Here is a 27346-nt window from a genome sequence, read left to right as displayed (position 1 = left end):
GCACCGTACGTAGGTAGCCCAACCGTGCAAATCGTGTTGGGGGAGAGGGGAGGGAGTAGGTTTGTGAATGAATGGCGAACGCGAAATCTAAAGTCGACGCACTGCAAACGCGTCGCTCACGCAGCTTTGACGAGAAGCTTTGACGTTTGTCAACGCGCTCGGTCGAACCGTGATGAACCATTTTTTTTAATTTGTTGTGTTTGTTTTTTTAAAGAAAAAAACAACAACCTCCCATTGTAAAAATAAGCGTAGGGACGGGCGAGGAGGCAATTGGGCACGGGATTGCAAAAGCCGTCGCCAAGAGCGCCGGGGCTCTGACGACACTCGGCCAATGGCGTCGCCATGGTGACGCGGCCTACGCAGGGGTTGAGCGCCGCCTAAGGAAGCGGGTTGCTACGATACAAATGTTGTAAGATTGCGATACAATGTCCCGTTTAGACGATGGGACGATTCGCGCGATATCACTTTACCTCAGATTTGAAATTAAAGAAACGCTGAACGTATTTTTTTTTAAACAACAAAAATCGCAATGGTTTTTTTTTCTTCAAATCGACAATCATTCCAAGCAGTACAATCAACCCCTTCCCCCTCCCACCTTCCTTTAAACACACCCCCGAGGTTAGGACGTGTAAGAGTTGGGTGAAGGCGCAGCCCCGCAACGTCTCGCTCACGCCACCGTAACCTGTCAAACCATACCGTATAACCCGTATTCTTGTATAGGGAAATTGAGTTTTCAGGTCCATACGCCGTACGGCCGTTTCAATATGGGCAAATGTTAGTTTTGGTCAATTTGTTTTGTGTTTCTCCCTTGTGATGGGACTTTGTAGGATGAACGTTGAGATTTATAGGGGCACGGGGTGATCAATAAGGTCTGAATTGGTCTGTAAAAAGGTAGGGCACTGATAAGGGCTTGGGAGGAATGGTGTCACTGTCGATGTGTGTCGCTGTGTCACAGTTTTGTCGGTGTGTACAGTGAGGGAAAAAAAGTATTTGATCCCCTGCTGATTTTGTACGTTTGCCCACTGACAAAGGAATGATCAGTCTATAATTTTAATGGTAGGTTTATTTGAACAGTAAGAGACAGAATAACAACAACAAAATCCAGAAAAACGCATGTCAAAAATGTTATAAATTGATTTGCATTTTAATGAGGGAAATAAGTATTTGACCCCCTCTCAATCAGATTTCTGGCTCCCAAGTGTCTTTTATACAGGTAACAAGCTGAGATTAGGAGCACTCCCTTTAAGAGTGTGCTCCTAATCTCAGCTTGTTACCTGTATAAAAGACACCTGTTCACAGAAGCAATCAATCAATCAGATTCCAAACTCTCCACCATGGCCAAGCCAAAGAGCTCTCCAAGGATGTCAGGGACAAGATTGTAGACCTACACAAGGCTGGAATGGGCTACAAGACCATTGCCAAGCAGCTTGGTGAGAAGGTGACAACAGTTGGTGTGATTATTCGCAAATGAAAGAAACACAAAAGAACTGTCAATCTCCCTCGGCCTGGGGCTCCATGCAAGATCTCACCTCGTGGAGTTGCAATGATCATGAGAACGGTGAGGAATCAGCCCAGAACTACACGGGAGGATCTTGTCAATGATCTCAAGGCAGCTGGGACCATAGTCACCAAGAAAACAATTGGTAACACACTACGCTGTGAAGGACTGAAATCCTGCAGCGCCCGCAAGGTCCCCCTGCTCAAGAAAGCACATATACATGCCCGTCTGAAGTTTGCCAATGAACATCTGAATGATTCAGAGGACAACTGGGTGAAAGTGTTGTGGTCAGATGAGACCAAAATGGAGCTCTTTTGCATCAACTCAACTCGCCGTGTTTTGGAGGAGGAGGAATGCTGCCTATGACCCCAAGAACACCATCCCCACCGTCAAACACGGAGGTGGAAACATTATGCGTTGGGGGTGTTTTTCTGCTAAGGGGACAGGACAACTTCACCGCATCAAAGGGACCATGGACGGGGCCAAGTACCGTCAAATCTTGGGTGAGAACCTCCTTCCCTCAGCCAGGGCATTGAAAATGGGTCGTGGATGGGTATTCCAGCATGACAATGACCCAAAACACACGGCCAAGGCAACAAAGGAGTGGCTCAAGAAGAAGCACATTAAGGTCCTGGAGTGGCCTAGCCAGTCTCCAGACCTTAATCCCATAGAAAATATGTGGAGGGAGCTGAAGGTTCGAGTTGCCAAACGTCAGCCTCGAAACCTTAATGACTTGGAGAAGATCTGCAAAGAGGAGTGGGACAAAATCCCTCCTGAGATGGGTGCAAACCTGGTGGCTAACTACAAGAAATGTCTCACCTCTGTGATTGCCAACGAGGGTTTTGCCACCAAGTACTAAGTCATGTTTTGCAGAGGGGTCAAATTCTTATTTCCCTCATTAAAATGCCAATCAATTTATAACATTTTTGACATGCGTTTTTTCTGGATTTTGTTGTTGTTATTCTGTCTCTCACTGTTCAAATAAACCTACCATGAAAATTATAGACTGATCATTTCTTTGTCAGTGGGCAAACGTACAAAACCAGCAGGGGATCAAATATTTTTTTCCCTCACTGTATGTTGTGCGTCGCATATCTGTCAACCCATACGGTATTGCCCCGTATTCTTGTACAGGGAATCTGAGTTTTCAGGTCCATACGCCGTACGGCCGTTTCAATATGGGCAAATTTTAGTTTTGGTCAATTTGTTTTGTGTTTCTCCCTTGTGATGGGACTTTGTAGAATGAACGTTGAGATTTATAAGAGGGCACGGGGTGATCAATAAGGTCTGAATTGGTCTGTAAAAAGGTAGGGCACTGATAAGGGCTTCACAGGAATGGTGTCACTGTCAGTGTGTGTCGCTGTGTCACAGTTTTGTCGGTGTGTATGTTGTGCGTCGCATATCTGTCAACCCATACGGTATAGCCCCGTATTCTTGTACAGGGAAATTGAGTTTTCAGGTCCATACGCCGTACGGCCGTTTCAATATGGGTAAATTTTAGTTTTGGTCAATCTGTGTTTCTCCCTTGTGATGGGACTTTGTAGGATGAACGTTGAGATTTATAAGAGGGCACGGGCTCACCAAAAAGGTCTGAATTGGTCTGTAATAAGGTAGGGCACTGATAAGGGGGTTGACCGCTACGCGCCTCTGACGGAAAGGCCCTCTCGCGCTAAGAGGGCGCTAAGAGGGCTGCATGAAGCACGTCAAATTCCCGATAAAGTTTTTTTTATTATTCAACCGTGATAAATAAGCCCTGTCGAGAATTATACATTTACCATCCACAACGCCTGCCACGTTACAGCTGTACAATCACGATTGCGTCATATCACCGCAGCACCAAACCAAATCTGGTCCTCGGGGAAAGTATAAAAATGTATTTACATTTAAGAAATCACGCATTTAGTGGCTGACGGCAGTTTAGTAAATTTCAATTATCGCCATTTTCATCAGGTACATCCGCCTACACACTTTTGCTGTGAGCAAGGGAAATTGCCTGAAACGTTGCCTCGTATTTCCATCCGCAGGGCCACAGTTTTGTTGAGGAGTGCGTTGATATTTTTGTTCTCGTTAGTACTTTGAAAAATAAGTTAAATAACTCGGTGGGCTTTGCCTGGTAGGATGGGGATGGTTTAGTGTGGTATTTGTTTGTGTTTGTGGTGATTTTGTTGACCATTCTTGTACTATGCACTACTGTCGTGTTTTTTTTGTGCTGTTCGTCGTAACGTTCTTACCCCGTGCCTCCTACTGGACATCTGTGAAAAATAGCTTATTAGCTAATCGGATTCCTCCTTGCAGTGTAAATAAATATTCTGATTCTGCTTGTGCAACCGGTTGGTTGCCAACGCAGCAGCACCGCATCGCATTTCTTAAAACGAAATCCTAAATTGTGGGTATTGTCACCTCCACCAATGTATCTGGCAACCGTGGAAGATTCGGCCAAAGTACGTGCTCTTAACGGGGCTTTCTAGAGCTCCCTCTAGTGAAGACCTTTGCAGAGCCAGGGCTTGGGGTACTAGCGTATGGTGTTGTAGCTTGGCTTTTATTTTAAAACTGTTTAGTAATTGTTTGTGTTTTAATGATGTGATGTCGGTAGTGTAGTGGTTAGCGCTCTGCGCAAAGAACCTGGTGACTCGAGTTCGATTCCTGCTCGCTATCAACACCGGTGATTATCTGAACCGGTCCTGGGCCTCCCCTAGGTCGACTCGGCCTCAAATGAATACCTGGTGTGGTGTGTAAACATCGCTACCGGGGAGGCAAAGGCGGCCGGGCGTGGTTGCTGGCCAACCACCCCCTCGTGTGCCGTGCCGGCCTTAGTAGGTGCTCGCTGACAGCACTTGCCCCAACAGTCTGTTAAGGCTACACAGGGGATCTTAGTCTTTGTTTGGTGATGGCGCTTTGAAAGGCACGTGTTAACCAAAAATAAATTGATTTAATCTTTCTCTGACATATTCTAACCCTAGTTAGTGTTTTGTCGGCCTTGGAGTGAAATTGTGGTTGATTAATGATGTCTAACGACCACACTAACTCTGAAGATGAGTCCTAATGCATCTATTTATAACACCATTCAGTGTTTCTTTTTGTTATCATTGAAATACAATTATTAGATAATTTAATTGGAATGGGCCAGACGTGTCACTTGTAGACGAAAGGATGATGGCCGTTGGTCGAGAATCATAGCAGAGATGCAGTTTAAGTGACTAGAACGCGTCTGAGATGGTTTCGTCCAGCAGTGGAGATGGAGCAATGAAATTAGTCCGTGTGCAGGAGCTGGATGGATCTTTGCATTTGCAGGATTTGTGAGAGGTAAGTGGCAGCTTGGGTGGAGGCCTTCATCCAGCGGTGGATCAACCACTGCGAAGACGGATTGTCTTGTGTGCACGGCTACGGCCAATAGAGCCCCCATTGCCCCTTCCGGAACCGCCACTTAACAGGAGCGGTAAGGCGACTGCAGAATGTTGATGCAGAAGCCGAGAAGCATTGATTGGCTTAACGAGTCGCAGAGTGATGGGCTCTGCATGCTCGCAAACAGCACTTGCCCTAACAGTCTGTGAAGGCTATACGGGAGATGTTTGTCTTTATTTTATGTGTGTGTGTGTGTGCCAACACAAGTGACGATCATCTGAACCGCTCCTGGGCCTCCAAATGAGTACCTCGTGCAGTGTGTAAATATTTCCACTCGGGAGACAAAGGCGGGCAGGCGTGATGCTGTGCTGGGCTTCCCAGGCCGGCACGGCACAGCAGTCTGTTAAGGCTACATTCCGCACCTTCGATTAGCACGGTTGGCTACGTACGGTGCGAAAGAAGTGCAACATCTCTGTGACCTCCCCCTCAGACACACTTGGCTCTTACGCTGGCAATTACACAAAGTGCTGCTGCTGCTGCTCCCACCCAAGCCTCTCCAGGAAAGAAGCAACGTCAATGACCGCACGAACACTATTCCAACGATCGTGATGCATCTCCATTAACAGAGTCATTCTGTCAAAAAACAATAACCCCCTAAATGGGGACGATGCCGTGGTGTAATGGTGGGCACACTGTAACAAAACAAAAACGGTTGGCGCACTTGACTTGTGTCCCGGTTCCAAGTCGTCAAATCCACAGCCCCTGTCCGACTCCGCCTCTGTGCATCCAGCAGCAAAGATATGGTCGATCGGCAGATTACAACTGCAGCATCTTGCGATTACCACTATTATCATCACCACTGACAATTTAGGGTGTCATGGATGAACAGGGTACCAATGTAGATCTCTCCTTGCGTCAAGCGATGGTTGGATTGGAATTTAAGGACGGAATGATCCAGCGGGGTATCTGTCGGAGGAACGAAGCTGCGAAACCACACCAGAAAGTGTGATTCGAGGTCAGCCGTTAACAACAGACCATCATCTTTAACGACGAGTAGGGTGGAGTGGTGTTTGAATGCTGAAATTCACGAAAGTAAAGGAGCATCGTGCTTAGAGAAGGACATTTGCAATCAGTGCGACGACCAACGGTTCAATCTGTAATTTCCAATGGAGGGCTGAGACATTGTATTTGAATACTGAGCATTATGGCTTTTTTTCACAGTGGTAATTTTCAAATACCGCATGGGATTTGCTTCATGGCTGCATAATGGCTTTCAGAATGAAGCCACGGGGTTTTCAGTAAGGGGATTGATAACAGTGAGTTTGTGTTTAATTTCAACATCTTCAACTCTGAATGACTTAACTGTTCCACGTGTGCATTTGTTTTGTCCATCGTCGTTGTCAGCCACGGCCCAATGCCCTGCTGTAATGAAGGCCTCCCCCATCGCTGCCTCCATCTCTCCTCTTGTGATCTTGCGATTGTAGTAATCTAATTGCCCGATTTAATCGCTCCATCTCCACGGGGTACATCCTCCATTTCATTTCATTAATGTTGACCAATGACCGCTATTCCTTCTAATAATGTGCCCTGCTCAATCCCACTTACTCTTTCATGACAGTTTGAATTACAGCCCTTGATCCTAGTATTCCTCATTCCGTCTCTCGGTGTAACTGCGGGCATGCATCTCTCCACGATTCTTCACGTGCTTTTCCACTTTTGTACCATTTTTTGAGCTTTGTTTTAAAACTACGTTTCTGAACCGTGATTCCGAGCAGATATTGCTCACTGATTAGACACTTTACACGTGACATGGGCGCCATTTTAAAAGGTAGACCCCACCCAACGCAGCTGTTATTTTGTCGATACACCTCTGGGCTGTGATATGCCAATATCAGTGAGAAATTCAGAATGCATGACTGTGTGGGGGGGCGGGGGGGCGGGTGGAATCGGATTTGTCAACATCTATAAACAATGACGGTTACGCTACGTGCAAAAGACTGCACTGGGTTGATTGGCCAGGGCGGATATGTCACGGTCGGTTACGAGATGCAGTACTGTACGTATGTAAATAGTGATGCCTGAATGCAAAAGCATAATGCAGTGTAACGTTTACAGTTTTACTCCTTTTTAAGTAAAATCTGAATTTCAGCCATTTCAAATATAACCATTTCACATAACATTGAAAAGTTTCCGTTATTACTAATACTGTGATGTTTGTTTTTTTATGCATAGTGCCATTCGTGCAAACTGCATCTCAAAACGCTGCAGAATATGTAACGCGCGGGATGGTGAGCCGGATTCGATGCCAATAATTTATCAAGCTCTGTGGGCCCTACATTGGGATGTTTTTTGGTTTATTACGAGAGGGAATTGTTTACATATGTGGGACGATGCGAGCTACAGTGAACCGCACGCATCGACACGATAACAACAACAACGCAGCGCAACGTGAGCAATTACGCAGGCAGGGTAAGTAACGATGTCTCGTCGGGCTCTCCGTTCGCTCACGGATTTCACATTTGCATGACGGCACAGCACAGCGCTTCATGCTGGGAACAGCTGTGAGGTGTGTGTAGGGGTTTTGACCGTACGATGGAAACATGGGACCCCTTCTATTTGTGCACATCAATGTATGCCTGCTAATTATATATATATTTTTTGTCTGGTGGAAAAGATAACGTTGTTGTGGAAAAGATACGGGTGCAGCCCTGTAATCGATTGCGCATGTATGTTGAATTTCTTTCGCACTGTACGTAGCCGACCGTGCTAATCGGAGGTGGGGGGAAGACAGAAAAACTAAACACAAGAAGCAGTTCGAAAGCATTGAGTTTTCAACTAAGATTGAAAAGTACATAGCTCCAGTGACTTCCTAAAATCGGAAGAGCGTTCCAGACGGCCGCGTACACCACGGTCCACAATAACACTGCAGAAGTGTCGTTGATGTCCTCTGGTCTAACACTGAGACGAGGCTCTAAAGAAAGCTGTCTCTGGTGTGGACCAATCAGTTTCAAAGACAATGCATGTTTTTGTTTTCATGTTCACCAGAAGTATATGTATTTAATGCAGACATGATTCCTTACAAGATGTTTCCGTTTGGTGTTTTAACATCTCAACACAACTGTTTTATTGCCTGAAAGGGCAAAACCTATTCTCGTATTCCAAATAATAATAATATTGGGTCGCGAAAGCCTACGTGCCGAATCCGATAACCCCACTGGGTTGTTCGTGTATATATCTGTTTCTATCTCTCACTCTGGCCCTCTGATGAAGAAGAGTTCCTCTCGCTTGTCGTGGGCACGTGTGCTCCGAGCCACCACCGTCGGCCACGTTTGTCAAGCTCCAAGAGCTTGGGCAGCAGCGGCATCATCGTCATCAGCAGCAGCAGCAGCGCGAGTGCGTACGTGCGGGCTGCCCCAGCGGGTGGTAGCCTGCACGGGTGCCATGGAGACGGCTCGCCACGTCTAGCGTGACCTTAGGCGGCTGAGCCAGGCTAAGGGAAGGAGGGTTTGTGGCTGAGCCAGGCTAAGGGAGGAGGGTTTGTGGCTGAGCCAGGCTAAGGGAGGAGGGTTTGCGGCTGTGCCAGGCTAAGGGAGGAGGGTTTGCGGCTGAGCCAGGCTAAGGGAGGAGGGTTTGTGGCTGAGCCAGGCTAAGGGAGGAGGGTTTGCGGCTGAGCCAGGCTAAGGGAGGAGGGTTTGCGGCTGTGCCAGGCTAAGGGAGGAGGGTTTGTGCGGCTGAGCCAGGCTAAGCGAGGAGGGTTTGCGGCTGAGCCAGGCTAAGGGAGGAGGGTTTGTGGCTGAGCCAGGCTAAGGGAGGAGGGTTTGCGGCTGAGCCAGGCTAAGGGATGAGGGTTTGCGGCTGTGCCAGGCTAAGGGAGGAGGGTTTGTGCGGCTGAGCCAGGCTAAGGGAGGAGGGTTTGTGGCTGAGCCAGGCTAAGGGAGGAGGGTTTGCGGCTGAGCCAGGCTAAGGGAGGAGGGTCTGTGCCAGGCTAAGGGAGGAGGGTTTGCGGCTGAACCAAGCTAAGGGAGGAGGGTTTGCGGCTGAGCCAGGCTAAGGGAGGAGGGTCTGTGCCAGGCTAAGGGAGGAGGGTTTGCGGCTGAACCAAGCTAAGGGAGGAGGGTTTGCGGCTGAGCCAGGCTAAGGGAGGAGGGTTTGCGGCTGAGCCAGGCAACAAAATCACCGATCAGAGATTTTCCCACCCCTCATATATGGGAGAACTAACCCCCTATTTAGTCATATACAGGGAGCTTAAAAAATGTTCACACTTCTGAGAATTTGCAACAATACCACAAGAAACGTGTTGCCTCCGGGCTCCAGAGACCACCTGGAGAAGATTCCAGGCACGTGGTGGTTGACAATGCTGGCGAACAAGTGGAGACTTTTTAAAGCTATTAACATTACATTTGTTATCATGTTACAGTTATTATCCGTTCTTTTTCCATTAAAAGCGATAGTCCCATATAATTCTTGGTTCTTTCAGTAAAGTCACGTAGAAGGGAAACAACAAAATAATAAAAATATAAAGAAACAATATAAAGAAACACGTTGTTTTATATTTTTATTATTTTATTGTTTCCCTTCTACGTGACTTTACCGAAATAACCAAGAATATGAATCCCTGCAGTCAGGAAAGCTTTAAATCAAAATTTAGTCCCATATAAGTGTTAACATTTTTTCTTAAGCATCCTCTGTATTTGAAACCAACCACATATATGGCACCCCCCCCCCCCCCCCATTTATGGAAGACAATGGGCGTGGCTTTGGTCGAAGGGCGGGGGGGCGTGGCTTTGGCCATATATATCTCTTGATCGATGATTTTGGTCGGGTGTGAGTTTATCGCATACCTATCAACCCCCACGGTTTACCCGGTAATTCTTATATAGGGAAATTGAGTTTTCAGGTCCATACAACATACAGCCGTTTCAATACGTTTAAAGAAACACGTTGTTTTTGTCTTTGTTTGTGTTTCTCGCCTTGCGATGGGACTTTGTAGGACGAACGTTGACATTTATAAGGGCACCGATATGACCAATAATGTCTGAATTGGTCTGTAATAAGGTAGGGCGCTGATAAGGGGTTGACAGGGATTTCATCGGTCTATGGCAGCACCAGGATCGTCCGTCGTTGGTGGTGAGAGTGGCGGCTTGCGAAAGTTCGTTCGTGTTCTCGGGAAGAAGACTCGCAGATTCACATCCCTGTCAACCCCTTATCAGTGCCCCTACCTGATTAAAGACCAATTCAGACCTTATTGTTTCACCCCGTGCCCTTTTAAATCTCAACGTTCATCCGACAAAGTCCCATCGCAAGGGAGAAACGCAAACAAATAGACCAAAACAAACATTTGCCCGCATTGAAACGGCTGCACGCTATACAGACCTGAAAACTCAATTTCCCTGTACAATACTACGGGGTAAACCGTATGGGTTGACAGGTATGGATCTACCGGGACGGTGAACTTGAACAAGTGGATGGCCATTATGTCACGTCACAGACTAGACATTATGCATTTAAAATAAGAGCCCCCCCCCCACCCCGAACTACAGTTATCTCTCCTCCCTGGCTCCCCCCCCGTCTTACTTATATAGCCTCTTGTTACCAGCAGCCCCTTTTGCCCACTTCAGCAATTGTTTCTTGCTGTGGTTGTTCCACCTGATGACGGGCGCTTGTGTTGCGCCCGAAACGTCGTGATTTATTTTATTTTATACCCACGTGACTTTACTGAAAGAACCAAAGAGTATGCAGTTATGTGCTTCTCACTTCCGAGGGATGGTACGGATGTCAACTGGATCTTGCCTCATCTTCACTGCGAAGCGTAGCACGATAGAGCAGCATAAACAACAACTCAACACATTCGTAAATCACACTGCGTTGCCTTAAAATGAAGAGTGTATTCTATAGGCGACGTTTCAGGCAATGGCCCGTCTTTACAGGACATAGAGAGGCCGGATATGCGAATAGGCTGACCCCGTACGAAATCATTGCCATTGTGGCTACGAGTATAACCATCTGGAGAGGATTGGCACAAAGGGCAGTTGTGTAATATTGCAGCATTTCATGTTGTTGTAATTGAGCGTTTGGCACAGGAATGCAAAACTCGTGGGCACGATGTGAGACGCGGGCTGCGTTGGGTAATGGGATTATGCCACGAACCGCAGAGGGGAATGTAGCCCGCGGTCAGGACTCGCTGTTCCGCTCAGACGAGGATGAATCTCATTCACGTTCCGCGCAGTCGGCGCGCAGGGACTAGGGCGCAATTACAGCAACCACCCCACCTCTCTCCCTCTGCCCCTGCGTCCTACGGCATGAAACGATGCAGGTGGAGGGCATCGAATAAAATCCGAACGCGAGCCGACGCGTCTGCAAACCGTTCCCCCCCCACCCCTTCCGCCGCGTCCGAATCCGGCAGCGATTCCCTGTCGCCCATCGTGACATCGTCATCGGCGGCCGTGGTCAATCCGCCGCCGGATGAAGGCCTTACCGAGCCACCGCCTCCGATTATCGCCACCCTGAAATATGATTGATCCACCCAGATAAACGCAGCGAACGTGAAACAAAACGCACAGCGTAACTGACTGCTATTGGCCTAAACATCCCAATGCTGAAACGGCTTACCTGCAAATTACGCAGCCCGCTATTCACTGCGCCATTGCCCCACCCTTGCTTTGTATATGTGGCGGGCGAAAGCGTTACAGATTGAATTAACAGAGCCTCTCAATGCGGTGAATGCAGCCCAGCGGCAGCGCGTCCGCTGCTTGTTGCAGGAGGTTCACGGTTAGAATCCAGCGGCCTCCCCGATGCAATGCTGCGGGTGTGGCATTAAATCTGATTTATATTTGTAAGAGCGCCTTCACTCAAGGCGCCTGACGTACCACGTGCCGTACGCGTCACGGTGGTCGCCGAAGATGCCGTGACTTAATTCGCAAGGGTAATGGCCATCGTGTGTTGGTGTCGTGGTCAGAACAAACAAAAATGCACCGCGCATATCGACAGAGCAGCGATCGTCACTCACAGGACCCTCCTGAAAAAATGGTCACGAGACTCGGTGAGGCTTTCCCGGATTAAACAAGCGTACGTAATAAAGGCCAGCGTTGGGGCACGAGTGTGTGTGTGTGCGTGATCCACCAACCCTGACTGCCTCGATAGCGCTGGACTACAGGCCACGTGCGCAGCCACGCCTCGACCCATACCAAAAATAAGACCCCTCCCCCACCCCTTGTCGCCTTTAACGGGCTGTTGAGGCAAGCAAGACACGCCTCACCATATCTTGCTTCTCTCATATCTTACTCTGTCCCATCCTGGCCTCGATGCTCCCAGGCTCGCTGTGCCTCCCTCGCCCCGCTGCGCCAAGTCTCGCTCTCTCGCTCCTTCTCCATTCTCGCTCCCCCCTTCACTGGAACCAACTCCCCCTGCAGCACTCTGAGCAATCATCACCACAATAACCGGCTTCCGGTTTTCCCTTTAAAATAACCCCGATCGCTTCTCCCCTAGCCCATCATCATCCTGCGATTGCTGCTACTCCCTGCCCCCACCCGGAACTACGACCAGGACGGCTTGCTACCCCAACACCTATCACTACCCCCTATCACTACCCCCAACCCCTATCACTACCCCCAACCCCTATCACTTACCCCATCTTTAACCACTACCACCTGTTCTCCTGCCACCATATCTAAACAACCACTTATTATAACCCCGTCCGATATTAGCGAGGTTGGCTACGTATGGTGCGAAAGTAGTTCAAAATACACTCTTTATTCTAACCACCGTCATCTAATGTACAATTTTCTAATTATTGTAAAGAGTTTCGGGCAAAACGTCGTAGGACCCTGGGTAAACGAGTGGAACAATATGAATAAAGATTTAAATGCCGCACTGTGTCGCTCTCCGTGTCCCGAGATGCCGTGCAGGCTGGATGCTGACTTACGCACGCTGACTTACGCACGCTGACAGTGATTGTGGCCACAGGGAATGGTCACAGAGGAGAGAGAGAGAGAGCGCGAGGCAGGGAAGGGGAGGGCACGGTACAGTGGCGTGACCGATAAGAGCGCGAGCGACTGCTAGGGTCGTTCAATTTGGACGGTTTGGCATTGCCGGCGATGGCACCAAAATAGAACGCCGTGAACGTCCTCACCCCGAGAAACACAGGGTGCTGCGGTGATGTATAGTGGTGAGTATCCATATCGCACCTGCGATCGGCACGGTTGCCTGCGTACGGTGCGAAAAAGAAGTCCGAGGTGCATAATTGAACGCTGGACTTTGCCATCCAGAGGTCGGCCAGTTCAGCCAACGCTGTCCAGGAAATTGAACCGTCGACCTGCGATTTGCAGCGAGCGAGCCCAGTGTGAGAACTCGTCCCGGCACGGATTTTTTTTTGTTTCTTTGTTTGTTTGTTTGTTTTAAACGCCCTTCCGCCACATCTCAAACGACCTCCTCTCGACGGGCGCGCCGAACTCCTGGGTGCGTCAATTTCAAAAGCTGCGGTGCCAAGGCGAGAGGCGTGGCCCACGTAGGCGTCACGCGGCTGTCGTTCGTGCTTTCAAGCCGCCTCCTCACGGTGCCGATTTGACCATTTTTGTTTTGCTTTGAATTTCCGTCCAGCCGTAATTACACCGCCCATCGTGCGCGTGCTACCAGCGCGGCGGCGGCGGATCCCGAGATTTCCCAGAGGGTGCCTGGGAGGCCCGCTCCGAAACTTTAAAGCTTTGTCTTTAAATAGGTGGCGGACGGGCATGGGGGGATCGCGCTCATTGCCGCCAGCCATCCACTCCCCCCCCCCCCCGGATCCGCCACTCGGCGAAAGGTTCCCAATTTTAGTTTCAGCTGCTGTGTTGCCAACACGGGATGGTGCGTGTATGTGCGTTGAACTTCTTTCCGTGGTAATCGGCGGTGGGAGGGAAAGACGGCAAACTGAACACAAAGAGCAGTTCTCAAGAAATGCGTTTGTCAAACTGGATGATTTAAAAGTGCAACAGTTGCAGTGGCTTCCCAATATCGGTTGGTAAGAGCTTTCCAGACGGTCCGCAGAAACGCGTTTGAAAGCGCCGCGCGATGCATTGACCGGCGCCTTTGTTCGATGGCCAGGCAGAAGCAGCAGCTGCTGCTGCGAGCATGACCGGAGTTCACGTGATGATGGTTAATGCTCCTTGAGATCAGCGAGGCATTGTGGTCCATTGCGACGTGTTAGATCAGTGGCGTAGCGGTGCTAGCACGGGCCCTTGTTTCAAGGATTTAAGTGGGGTGGGGGACCCCTCTGTCCAATTTACTTCCCACCCCTCTTTCAAATTCCCTATCGCCCTCCAGCCCCTGCTACGCCTCGGATCTGCCACCGAGTTTTGTCAGAGAAAGACTACGGGGATGGAGGGGGGGGGTAAATGATGTCACAGAACTACCGTACTCCTGAACTCGCACCGATTAAAGCCTTGTTTACCACTGCGGAGTACACATCACATATCGTGACGTGCCACGCGCACAGTGTTTCATCGCGTGCCGATCAAAGCAAATAGATGTTTTGTGTTCTCAGAGCCAGAACTAAAAGAGTAGCATTTAATGGATGAACAGATATGACGAAACGTTGTTTTTTGTATCTGTGTGTGTAGTGATAGTGGGGAGCGGTGGTGTAACGGTTAAAGCGCCATGCTAAGAACCTCGTGACCCGAGTTCGATTGGCGCTCACGGCAAACACGAGTGACGGTTATTTTAACCGGTCCTGGGCCTCCCCTAGGTCGACTCAGCCTCAAGTGAGTACCTGGTGCGGTGTGTGAACATCGCCACTGGGGAGACAAAGGCGGTCGGGCGTGGTGCTGGCCACCAACCCGCTCGTGTGTTGCGCCGGCCTTCATAGGTGCTCGTTCACAGCACTTGTCCCAACAGTCTGTTGAAGGCTATACGGGGGATCTTGATCTTTGTTTGCAGTCAGAGCTCGCTCCGAGTGGGAATTTGGGTTTTCGGCTTAACAAAAAAAAAAGTCGCAATTGAAAAAATAAATGCTGACGTGCATGGCAACGGGAAAAACGGGGCGATGTTGTTTGTTGCTAAAACAATGGCAGTGGCATGGGCAGAGTGTGACGATCGGGATGGCTGATCCGGGCCCAAGGACAAGTTGTCTTGTTCGGGAGTCGACTTGCGCGATGCGGGTCGGGGGGGTGGGCTAGGCACCCTCCTCCACCAAAGACAAAGATCCCCCGTGTAGCCTTCAACAGACTGTTGGGGCAAGGGCTCCTCGTTCGCGAGGAGCACCTGTGAAGGCCGGCACGGCACACGAGGGGGTGGGTGGCCAGCGCCACGCCCGGCCGCCTTTGTCTCTCCCCAGTGGCGATGTTTACGACACACCGCAGCAGGTGCTCGTTTGAGGCTGAGTCGACCTAAGGGAGGCCCAGGACCCGGTTCAGATAATCGTCACCGGTGTTGGCCGTGAGCGGGAATCGAACTTCGGGTTGACAGAGTTCGTAGCGCAGCGTAGCACTGACCTCCCCCCCCCCCCACAACTCGCTCCAGCCCCCCACCGCCATGTCCGTGTTATTCAGTTCACTCAGCAGCACGCCGAACATCGTGTTCTGGCTGCTTGATGCCAGTGGGCGAGTCGGCGAGGGAGTCGCTGTGCCACGCTCGGCGTGACGGCTCTCGTAGCCGGCGCTGCCCGCGGCTGTGACTTCTGCGCTGGTGCCTCCGTCCGGAGTAACTCGGCGACTGCCCTGCCTGTCCGACCGACCTTGCTGCGCTCGAACATCGATCGGCTTCATCTGAGCGACGGGGGGATCCGGCCCGTGGAGATTTCGCCGATGGTCTAAGAACCGAATGGGAGGCCGCCGTCATTGTTTTCCGCAGTCTCACTGCGACCGAGCCGTCGGCGTCAGGCGGCGGCGTGGCGACGCGAGGAAATCGCCTCGCGGGAAACTCCGGCGGAGCGGCGGAGACCCCGGGGTCCCTTGGCTGGAGCGGCCCGCGGAAGTAGATCTCGCCGAACTACTTGTGAAATCCCTTCAAACGACCCTTTGATCCTTCGAGAATGAGGGCAACACTTTGCCGCCCGCTCTGCTGCAGAGAGTGCGCTGTTCGTCACGTGAGGGTGAAACCAATAGGGTTTTTTCATTTTCAGAGCTGGAATTTAGCCAAATTTTAGCAATTGAATCGAATTTTACACCGCCGATTAGCACGGTTGGATACGTACGGTGCGAAAGAAGTTCATCATACACACATAATGTGACGATCGTGCTTGTGCAGTCATTGGTGACCGCTTTGTAGGGCGCTTGCTTACAATGCCCCGGTTTCTCAACGGCACCTCACATCGCGTCTCATCTCTGCATTGCAATGCCCTGCTGCAGTCTTGCCTAGGGGGACCCTCGGTGGCTAAAAAGTCCCAACATCGCAGTCGGTGAATGCAGCACTGGCCTGCATGCGAGCATAGTCTGCCAGCAGGTGTGATTTTGCCCATGTGCTTTTACCCAAACAAGTAGTTTGGGGATTATTTTTCCATTCTTTGTGGACGGATTCGTGTTCACACGTGGGCTTTGCCAACGGACCTTACACAGTCCGTAATCGGCTTCTTTCGTGTTAGATGGTGCGGGTATAATGCCGACCCGATTTAGAGCCCGTGTGCCCTCCACTCACCTGACACAGGCAAAACACATCAATGTTCCCCAATTGTTTCGGGTTTTCCGTAAAACAAAACAAAAACGCCCGTCAAGTTGAAAAGCGAGCGAAATAAAGTTGACAATGTTGCACAACGTTTCGCCGTAGGTAACAAGCGGCAAGCATCAGGTGACCGTGACACCGGCACACACAGACCACGCTTTTTGCAACAGCCACTGGATTATTTAATGTCCACTGTGAATCAGCCGACGGTGTCCTCACGGTAAACACATCACCGCGGCGATTGAGATACTGTGGGTGATGATGACGACGTGGATGGTGATGATGATGCTGTGGTTGATCATACATGAGTGTGTGATGATGATGATGTTGTGTGTATGTGATGATGTTGTGGGTGATGATGATGATGCTATAGTTGATCATACAGTGTGTGATGATGCTGTGTGTCATGATTATGATACTGTGTGTGATGATAGTGCTGTGCGTGATGATAGTGCGGTGTGTTATGATGCTGGTGATGATGCTGTGTATAATGATGCCTTGGTTGGCAATGTTGTGTGTGCTGATGATGCTGCGTGTGATGCTGCTGTGTGATGGTGGTGATGATGATGATGCTGCTGCTGCTGCGTGTCATGATGATGATGCCGCAGTTAATCATGTCGTTGCTGATGATACACCGTGTGATGATGACGATGCCGTGGTTGACGACGCTGTGGCTAATGTCGCTGCGTGTGATGATTCTACGTGTGATGCTTTGGGTGACGATGACACCCGCGGTACGAACCGGGACGACCCCTGTGCTCGAACGGCGAACCTCGACAACCATCGCCTCGGCCACGTCACTGCCAAGACAACAACCGCTTGTTTGTTTGTCAATGGCAGCCACGCACGAGCACTCGCCAAGCACGATGCTATCTCAATCCTCGATCCTCGCGTCGGCTGCCCGCTTGATGTCTTTACCACGCTGGTCGCGGCGGCTGGGGAGAGATGTTAACAACCTTGCCTCGTATGCAGGAGGTCGTGGGTTGGATCCTGACCCTGACGCCTGCTGTATATTTTGGAGTTTGTGTGTTCTGCAAAGATGATCACGTGGATTTTTATCCGGGGGCCTACGGGTTTTTCCCTCCACGTGTAGTATCAACATGACGCATTTTGAGTATTTGGCCGCTGCTATCAATCTCCACACGCGATACGCCGCTTCGTTGAGCGATCATTCGTGGCCAGGTCGCTTCTGAAAAAGAGCTACGGAGCCCAGTTGTTGGCCTTACCTGCTAATTTCTTTTTTTTATTGTGAAACAGTCTTTGCCACGTTGCCGTGAGAGTGGGAAGCTCTGCGCGGGCGAACTCCCTCGCCTGTCTCATGCGCGATGATCGATGGCTTCAGCCGCAGGCCATTTTCTGTAAAAAAAAAAAACTAATGCAAAATCGTAATCTTCCAAATAGACCGGCTGGCGTGCGTGACCACTAACACTGACGCACGACCGCTGCTTCAAGAAGGGAAGTGTTTCGTCGGTGCGTGCGTGCCGCCTGCTCTAGACGTGCGGATCGGAAACGTGGACGTCAAAGGCAGAAAATGGAACGAAGGCTGTGGATTGCCCATGGCTGATGATGATGATGATGAGGCTGACGGATCATAATTTTACCATCATTACAGTTACGCTTGTTTGCCCAGGAAAGCCTCACTGAATCTCAAGATTCGATTTTCAGGAGGGCCCTGCCAAGTGTTTGCACTATCCGTGGGAGGGGTGGGGCAATGTTGCGATGAATAATCCAAAATGAGTAGTTTGCGGGTAAATTTTCAGCAATTGCGGAATATTTTGATCAATCCCAGTTAGATTGTGCGTTTTGTTTTTTGTTGTGGTGGGAAAGCGGAGAAAGCGGTGGAAACCCACGCAGAACAGAGGGAGAGAGAGAGAGATAGAAAACGCACAAACCCCGTGCACACACACACAGAAAGAGAGATGCCCGAATTAGGAATCGAACCCACGACTATTTTTAAACAAGGGGACATTTGATCGAAACGGAATTCTATTCAGAGAGCTCAGAACTGTTGTTACGGGGGGGGGGCGCCCTTTGAAAGTGTGCGTGCGTGCCAGCTGGTGAAAACCGGGGGAAAGGGCTCACCCGGTGCCCAACCGTGCCCGCCCCGCAGCCGCACGGAGCCACCCGCTCAATAATTAAGTGCTTCCATGCGGGCCTATTGATGTGCCAGCCATGGTGCGCCCATGCCTGGAAGGCCACCGCCGTGCCTCCATTTGGACCGCGCGGTGCGCTTTAACCCTTCCCCGTTCCGTAGACGTCTGCAAGTTGGGTGGTGTCCCGTTCACCGCCGAATCTCGGAACGCGCAAGCGGCTCAGCATTCATGTTATATAGAGAGGCGTAGTTGTAGCGCCGCACTCTACGATAGCTGGTTGCCAAACTGTGCCAAACGCCCTCGCGATCGCAGCCTTGTGGATTAAGTTATTTTCTACTTACATTTTTAATTCCAATTCCGCTCCCGACGTTACGCGTGCGTCATCGGAATGGGAAAGGGTTAATTAAGTCCGGGCGTCGCTGCGCCACGCCGCGAAGTTGGCAGATTCCCCCCCCCCCCCTCCCGCTTGCTCGATTCCGCGCCCCGCACGGACGAGTTCCCCGGGCGTGTGTGTCGGTACTGGGACGGGGGACGCGTCTCGGAAGGGCATCCACCAGGGGCGGCGAGCGTAGACGCGCGAGCAGAGTACGCGGCGATCCTTTTTTAATTTTTACTTAGAACGCGAGGCCGGTACAAAACGCCGATCGCAGAGCGGAGGGGGAACAGAAACGCCACGTAACAGCGACCCGATTTCGGCACGACAAGGGCCCTATGAAGGTGGGGAAATTTGGCTCGCTTCCCCACCCAGGTGGGGACCACGTGCAGGAGGCATGAAGATTTATATGGGGAGGGGTAAGGGGGGAAATAACTAGTATGTATGTCAGTTGAACTTCTTTCGCACCGTACGTAGCTAAAGGCGCTAATTGGAGGCGCGATGGACGTGGCCTAGCGGTAGCGCCTTTACTGTTCGCTGCCGAGGTTTGAGCCCGTTGGACGCCCTGGTTAATACCGCGTCGAGGAGCATATGAACAGTGCTGGATGCCGTCTGCTTCACTCGCGGTGGACGTCAACGATTGCCCGTGGCGTCGTTCAAAACGAGTGCGGAGGTCATCGTGTGGCGGCGTCACGATCCACAATTTGAGAACCGTTCGGGGAAAAAAGTACCCCGCACGTTGCTCACGTGGGATTGCACAGCAGCGACACCGCCTGCCTGTTGTGAGACAGTTGGCAGGACCCTCCTGAGCGAGACTCTTGAGGCTCGGTGAGGCTTCCCTGCTTAAAGAAGGGCAACTGTAATAACGACTCTAAATCAGTGCCTGCTTTTGCCTTGCAGATGCAGCTCGTGCCGTTGAGCTGTCGCTAGAGAGTGGGCGAGCGACGGGGAGGAGAGCAGCCGAGAGCGGATGACGAGGAGAGACGCAGCGAGGCGGAACCCTGGCCACGCTCGTAGCGCACGTGTAGCGTGTGGCACTCTGCCCCTCCCCCCCCCCCCCGTTCGGACACCCTGGATGTCTCATCGGCCACTTGCCCCCCCCCACGCCACCCGCCGCTCCGTCTCCGTCCATCGCCGCTCCGGGCTCGCACTTTATCGACTTGCCCGCCCTGGCGATGCAGCGAGCGGCTATGGCTGCCGGCGGCAACACCTGAAGGCGTCCACACGGCAGGCAACGCGCGCTAACGCTGCGTGCATGGCCCTCGCTCTCGAGCGGTCGCCACGGATTAATCCATCGTCGCCACAACCGTCGTCTCCCTCCGGCCTACGATAAACTCAGAGAGCGAACGCCCCCCCCCCCCGCCCCCCCCCCCCCCCCCCGAAACGTCGGAGGGCCGCGGCGATCGACGTAGGCCACGCAGTCGTGTTTTTTTTTCCCTTCCGTTTTTCCTCCTCCCCCGATAACGAATAGCCGCCGGGCTAGACGACGGACGGGCGCGGCCATGGCGGGATACAAGCGGGGTCACGACGGCCAGATGGCCGGCCTGTACGACCTGGAGCGCACGCTGGGCAAGGGCCACTTCGCCGTGGTGAAGCTGGCGCGCCACGTGTTCACAGGTGAGCGCGTCGCCGTCAAGGTCATCGACAAGAGCAAGTTGGACGTGGAGGCACGTGCCCACCTCTTCCAGGAGGTGCGCTGCATGAAGCTGGTGCAGCACCCTAACATCGTGCGACTCTATGAGGTGCGTCAAACGGGAAACGTGAAAGGGGCCGTCCACAAATGACGTCACGCACCTGGGGGAGGGAGGGGGGTGGGGGTGGTCAGAAATTTGCGACGGGTTTGAGAAATGTGACGTCGCGGCAAGATGCGCAATTTTAAATAAATGTAGACAACACGTTCTACTTAGCTCAATAGACTTTAAAACAATTTTTTCCTACAACAGCAGAGTGCAGCGCCACATTAAAAGCGCACTACAATGACAATAGTTTAAAGCGATTTGAAGCATGTTTCATTTTTTTTGGGGCGGGGGGGGCAGAGCTTTGTGACGTCACATTTGAGGGGGGGTTGACTTTGTGACGTCGTGTGACGAAGGGGGGGGGTCAAAATTCGTCCAAAATCGCGTGACGTCATTTATGGACGGCCCCAAAGTACTTAAACGCTCATTCATTATTGTCATTGATATTCAATAACCATCTGCTCACAAGTGATGTCGTCACATCTGCCCCTCTATTTAAGGAACGAAACGGGAGGATTTCTCCACAAATCTGGCTGATGAAGCTAGTTGTAATTGCTGGTGAAACGTCGTACTCAGATTGTAAATGTTGTGTCTTTGCTCCCCAACACACCGATGTGCTGTACTAGTGACGAATTGGCCACGTTCTGTTGACGTGACAAACCTTACTAAATTGGCTGTGTCAGGTGGTGGAGGGTTCAAGGACACACACATTTTAACGCGATCTAATCCGAAAAAACCTGGTGTTATGCCTGAAAATATATTTGATATATAGAGGGCTGCAGAGTTTGGAGCGGGAAGGGCAGTGTTCAAATGTCGTTCGCCACCGATGTTAGCCGTGGCGAGGAGTAAAACTCCGGTCGCCGGGTTCAGAGGGAGGACCGTGCACCATTCACGGCTCTGCTCCACCACTCTCGGGCATAGATTCAGACCACGGTGGCTTGTTTGCGCGGCAGAGGGCCGAAAACGCCAAATGATTGGCGAGTCAAATCACGAGCCTCAATAGCGACAACTCATTGTGGAAGCCAGAATAGACTCACGCCCGATTCACGGCGTGCTGTGCTAACCACCTCAGCACCACTCCGCTCACCGTCAAACAGCGTGGCCTAATATTCGAGGAAGGAGGAGGAGGAGGGGGGGGGGGTCTCTGGAGAGGAGCATTTAAAGTTTAAAATTAACTATTGGCCGAGAGGGAAAGTTTGCGTGTGTTGCGGCGCGGAATGGCACAAGGGGTGGGGGTAATTACATTTAATTGGCTTAATTGCAGGTCGCGTCAACGGGGTTGATGGGCGGCGTCGTGATCATGGTGTGGCCACCATAGTGTGGCCACGTTAAGGAACGCAGCGTTCCCGTGGCTCCACGTTCACAAATTCCGAGCCCGTGAGCAGTGACGCAGGGCCATGAAAGGCGGCCTTCATCGGAACCCCAAGAGGTCGGGGCCGGGAGCACGTATGTACGTGTCTTGAACTTCTTTCGCACCGTACGTAGCTAATTGGAGGTAGCTAACGAGTGTGCAGGCTGTGCGACGGCACCGAGGCAGGAGGGGCCGGAGAGGCCCGGGTGCCAGGCTACAAAGAAATTTGACGGGGCTTCCACCCTCCCCCCCGTCATTTCATTCCTCGCAGCAGGCTCGAGAATCGAACCCAAGGACCTCCCGCGTACCAGGGAGAGGTAGTTAACGTCTCGCCACCATACATGAGGGCCAAATCCCAAATACAGCCACTACCAAGCAAGCGAAAGCCCCGCTGCCAAGTAAAATCAGAAACGAATAAACGTATCGAGAAAACTCTGCCACAGCAAACAGCGCAAGCGACAACGGAAAAGGTAAACGCCACGTGACTAACGTACACGTCTGCGCGTGCCCCCCCCGCCCCCCCCCCCCCCCACCGCCATCGCAGGTGATCGACACGGCCAGCAAGCTCTACCTGATCCTTGAGCTGGCCGAGGGGGGCGACCTCTACGACTACATCATGCGCCACGAGGGGGGCCTGCAGGAGCCCGACGCCAAGCACTACTTCGCTCAGATCCTGTGCGCCATCGCCTACTGCCACCGGCTGCATGTGGTCCACCGGGACCTCAAGCCCGAGAACGTGGTGTTCTTCCCACGCCTCCGCCGACTCAAGCTCACCGACTTTGGATTCAGCAACCGCTTCCAGCCGGGCACCAAGCTGGCGACGAGCTGCGGCTCGCTGGCCTACGCCGCGCCCGAGATCCTGCTGGGCGACGAGTACGACGCGCCCGCCGTCGGTAAGAGCTGGCGTGCGCCGTCGCGGCGTCAGCCCCCGGTTAGTGACGCTGTGCTTGCCGTAAATCGCGCCTGGCGCGCCCGTCCACTCGCTTCGCTCGCTGGCTATTTTACAAATTATTATTATTATTATTAACAAAAATAATTTTCACCAGGTCGGGCCCACTGAGCTATTTTTTTTTTAGCGCTTTTTCAGAAGCGACCTGGCCACAAATGATGCCTCAACAAAGTTGCTTATCACGTGGGCATTTACAGCAGCCAAATGTTCTGAAAGCTTGTAGAAAAATCCATGCAACCACGGGGGAGAGCACGCAAACTCCAAATATATCGGCATCAAGGTCGGGATTGAGCCCCACAACCTCCTCTATACCAGGCGAGGTCGTTCACATCCCGCCACCGCTGTGCCACGGTGGCTTACGGGCGGTCGGCCGTTGCGGAGAAATCCTGCGACCGTCGTTCGAAGAATGGTAAAAAAAAAAAAAAAGGACATGGCACGGTCGGAATATTTTGATGTTTTTATTTTATTTTATTTCAATGACACCGCAAGTTACCCACTCGGTGGTAATTGGAGAGCCATAATCGTCGTCGCGCTCCATGATTTCGTCCAACCGTAGCCATTGCCAACAAAAACACGGATGTGTTTGTCGCTAATTTCGCTTGCAAGCTAACTTTCAGAACTCAAAGAGACCAGGAGGAGTGACCCGGGTCACTAAAATTACAAATAAATGAGTAAACAACAAAAAACTAAAAACAAAGTAAAGCATTTGAAGCGAATAGCAATCAGGGCAGAAACAATTGTCGCCTGAGAAATTGAAAATAACCGGGGAAGATAATTAAACGTGACGTGAGTGTGCGAATTAGTGAGCGTGGAAGCGAGTGGGTGGGTGGGTGAGTGAATGAGTGGGTGGGTGAATGAGTGGGTGAGTGAATGCGTGAATGAGTGAGTGAGCGCGTTGTTCCGACCCGCAGTGTTGTTGCTCGAACCGCTCGACGAGACGAAACAATCGGTCGTCAACTTGCGCGGCGGAGGGATCGACGGGCTAACCGACCGCGGTGCCGGATCGCGCGCAACCACGTGCAGCAGTTGCCACCCAACGTCGCCCGGCTACATTAGAGGAGGACCAGGGCGTGCGCCGCCCGCTCTCTCCGCGCTCTCCGCCCGCTGAGCCGCGGCGCGGGATTAGCGTCGCCATGCAACGGACAGATTTGGCGTCGTCCCTTTGATGTTCCGAGGGTGCCGTTCGTTCCGTGCTCAAAGCAGCAGTGGGCGGGGAGTGGGGGGAGTTCTCCATCCCCCCCCTCCACCTCGGGCGTGCGGGCATGCGGGCGTGCGCACTTGCCTGTCCAAGCCCTGCGTTGTGATTTTCATTAAAGCAACCCCCCCTCAGGTGCAGAGAAAGGACGCAGAAATGTTTAATCGGAGTGGCAGGCGCTTCCGAAAAGTTTCCGCTCCTTGCGAATGCGTACGTTGCCTGCTGGTGTGTGTGTGTGTGTCGAAGAGACGGGGGGAGGGAGGCTAGCGAGTGAGATTTTTCTCGAATCCTTTGGTCTTCGCTCGCGATGATGGAAGGGTTGCCACCTGTCCAGATTTGACCTGGTACATTTTGAGTATTGGCGTCTGCGTTCGGGTGGCAACAGGAATTGAATTGTACCGAGATCTGGTACGGGCACTGTGATCGAACTCTGCTGCTGCAGTAGACTGCACAGTGTTGGCAAGGCCTATGCTCACTGTGAATTTCGTCCGGATTTTTCTAGACGGATGATAGATATCTTTACTGTTTAAAGGAGGATGGTCCCGCATTGCTCGGACAATTATAGCACCATCAACGGTAGTGTAGTGGTTAGCGTGCTGCACGATGAACCCGGCGACCTGAGTTCGATTTACGCTCACGGCCAGCACCAGTGACAATTATCTGAGCCGGTCCTGGGCCTCCTCCCCGAGGTAGACTCAGCCTCAAATGTGTACCTGGTGTGGCGTGTAAAAACCTCTCCACTGGGGAGACGAAGGCGGCCGGGCATGGTTGCTGGCCACCCACTCCCTCTCGTGCGAACAGCACTTGCCCAAAAAGTCTTCTAAGGCTATCCGGGGGATCTTTGTCTTTCAGGAGGAGGAAGAGTGAGGGGTTCACTCGATCGCTACGCCCGCCGGAAAGCACTGCGCCCAAACAACGCGTCTGCTGCGGCCGCTAAACAACTCCCCGTGCTTTGCAAGTTCCCAACCAGGCCTGAACTGGCCATAGGGGCAGCAGTCTGTAGGGCAAATGCCCCGGTGGGGCTGATCCAATCTGAGGGCCCGTGGGCCGGTCTGCGTGGTGAATTTGCGGATGTGATCAGAGTAAAAAGATATATATTTTGTGCTTGAAATATTTTGTAACCTCCTAATGTGTTCCCTTCATAGCTTACTTATGCTCTCAGTTGGCATGAAGTCCCCGTGTATTTGGCAGCCCCAAAGATTCGCCGGCATGGTTTGTTTTTTTTGGAGCCAGCACCAAATGGGCCAATAAGATCGCACGGAAAAAAATCACGTTCGCACGTCGTCACGTGGCAACATCCAGCTACCCCCCGTAGCCAGAATTTGGGCCGATGTGTTTACAAATTCCGGAGTGATTTTTTTAGTCCCAGTCCGTCACTGGTTCCGACAAAAGGCATCGAGTTTCGAGTGTAAACAAGTTTCACAGGCCAGCTTTCAAGGCATATGGGGCTGCCAATTGCGACAGATCAGGGGCGGTGGAGGGGTGGGGGGATGTTTGGGAGATATTCCGTCATTCCACCCAACCCATCCACCCACACTCGTCCGGAATCCGGAATGGTGACCGCGCAAGCTGCGGCGTCGTGTTTGCACGCCGCTGAACAATGTCGAGCCTGCGTGATTCAATAAGGGTCCCGCCGCCGTGCTTGTGTCGTTGATTAGGGCGCATATCAAAGTCCACGGGGGAATGCGAAAACAAGTGGATCTGGTCAAACTTTAACCGGACTCGGCTTTCCCCAACGGGTTTCGTTCAGGAGCGCACCTCTGGATTCGTATATCTCTCCGCGTTAGCATCGGTGGTGGATTTTAAATGGTGTTGTTTTTTTTCTTTTGTTTTGGCATTGCTGGTAACCGAATGAAAGGAACCGGTGAACACATTTTTTTTTGCCGATTTTGCCGCAGGTGCGTAAGTGTTCAGAGCGATAAATGCAAACCTTTATCACTTTTGTCAACTAAAAACAAAATTCAAACCATCTCGATTTAAAGCTTTCGTGACTGCAGGGATTCACATTCTTGGTTCTTTCGGTAAAGTCACGTAGAAGGGAAATAATAAAATAATAAAAAGAAAACACAATAAAATATAATTCTCACGACGTTTCGGCCACAACCATTGGAGTGGTCTTTCCGACAGCTCTGTTCTTCACCTGAGGACGGCTGCTTGCATTGTGGCCGAAACGTCGTGAGAATTTTATTTTGTAATGTTTAAATTTTATTATTTTATTATTTCCCTTCTACGTGACTTTACCGAAAGAACTAAGAATATGAATTCAAACCAAACTTTTTTTTATTTTATCAGGTAAGGCCTACTGAGCGGTGTAGCTCTTTTTCAGAAGCGACCTGGCCATCACAAACGATCGCTCAACGAAAGTGGCTTATCACGTGGACATTTACAGCAGCTAAAGACTCCAAACGCATGACGTTGATTATCAATGTGGAGAGGAAAACGGGAGGATCCAAATAAAATCCACGCAACCAAACTCCAAATATACAGCAGCAGGCGTTAGGGTCGCGATCAAACCCACGACCTCCTGTATACCAGGCGAGGTAGTTAACATCTCCTTGCCACCGTGATGATGATGAGAGAGAGGGGCAAACTCCAAATATATAGCAGCAGGCGTCAGGGTCGCGATCAAACCCATGACCTCCTGTATACCAGGCGAGGTAGTTAACATCTAGCCACCGTGGCAAGAAGTCCCTTCTGCCAGCGATGGCGCAAGTGAGCTATTACAGAGCTGCGCCTTTGCTTTGTTGTGTTACGACTTTGCACACAAGCTGATCACACGGCGCAATCCCGAATGATGATTAGTAACGCCAGCGCATCTATGTGACCCCGCGGTTTGGTGACTCGAGTGTTGGAGAAACGCGAATAAATTTACACGCACGCGCGAGTTACAGGCAGGGGCTGTGATGCCCACACCTCTTGCCTGTTGCTGTTGTTGTTGCTTGTGCTCAATTTTCGGGTTCTTCTGTGCTATGTGTTGTTTCTGCTCTGATTTCAATTTGGTGTTTTTTTTTAGATTTCCATTTGCTTCATCGCTGTCCTTCATTTTCCCTGATTTGCTTCAGTAGATTTGGTGACTCAGGTCCCACTTGCAAAAGCGAGACTCATTCCCTTCGGTTCTCGCCTGGCTAAACAAAATCACCGTGAACTCGTGCCAATGCCGGCCCGCCCATCGCCTTCACGG

The 27346-nt window shown here is 51.4% G+C and overlaps 1 protein-coding gene across 2 annotated transcripts in view; it reads left to right on the top strand.

Moving 5' to 3' along the window:
- The window catches only part of LOC116955984 (SNF-related serine/threonine-protein kinase-like), a 60605-nt gene that overhangs the window by 6158 nt on the left and 27101 nt on the right, over window positions 1-27346 (top strand). The window contains exons 1-3 of one of the 2 annotated variants that reach the window (XM_076053913.1): window positions 10424-13004; window positions 19835-20676; window positions 22566-22914. In XM_076053913.1, the coding sequence (XP_075910028.1) occupies window positions 20437-20676; window positions 22566-22914 (589 nt within the window). In that variant the 5' untranslated portion in view covers window positions 10424-13004; window positions 19835-20436. Of the gene's footprint in view, window positions 1-10423; window positions 13005-19834; window positions 20677-22565; window positions 22915-27346 lie in introns of those variants that run through there. The other variant, XM_032977370.2, reaches the window with a different exon arrangement.

This window comes from Petromyzon marinus, chromosome 63 (assembly GCF_048934315.1).
Source record: "Petromyzon marinus isolate PM22_M1 ecotype Great Lakes invasive population chromosome 63, UKy_Petmar_22M1.pri1.0, whole genome shotgun sequence".
Classification (NCBI taxonomy): Eukaryota; Metazoa; Chordata; class Hyperoartia; order Petromyzontiformes; family Petromyzontidae; genus Petromyzon; species Petromyzon marinus.
Note: the sequence above shows the minus strand (reverse complement) of the source record. Positions and strands in the feature narration are given on the sequence as shown.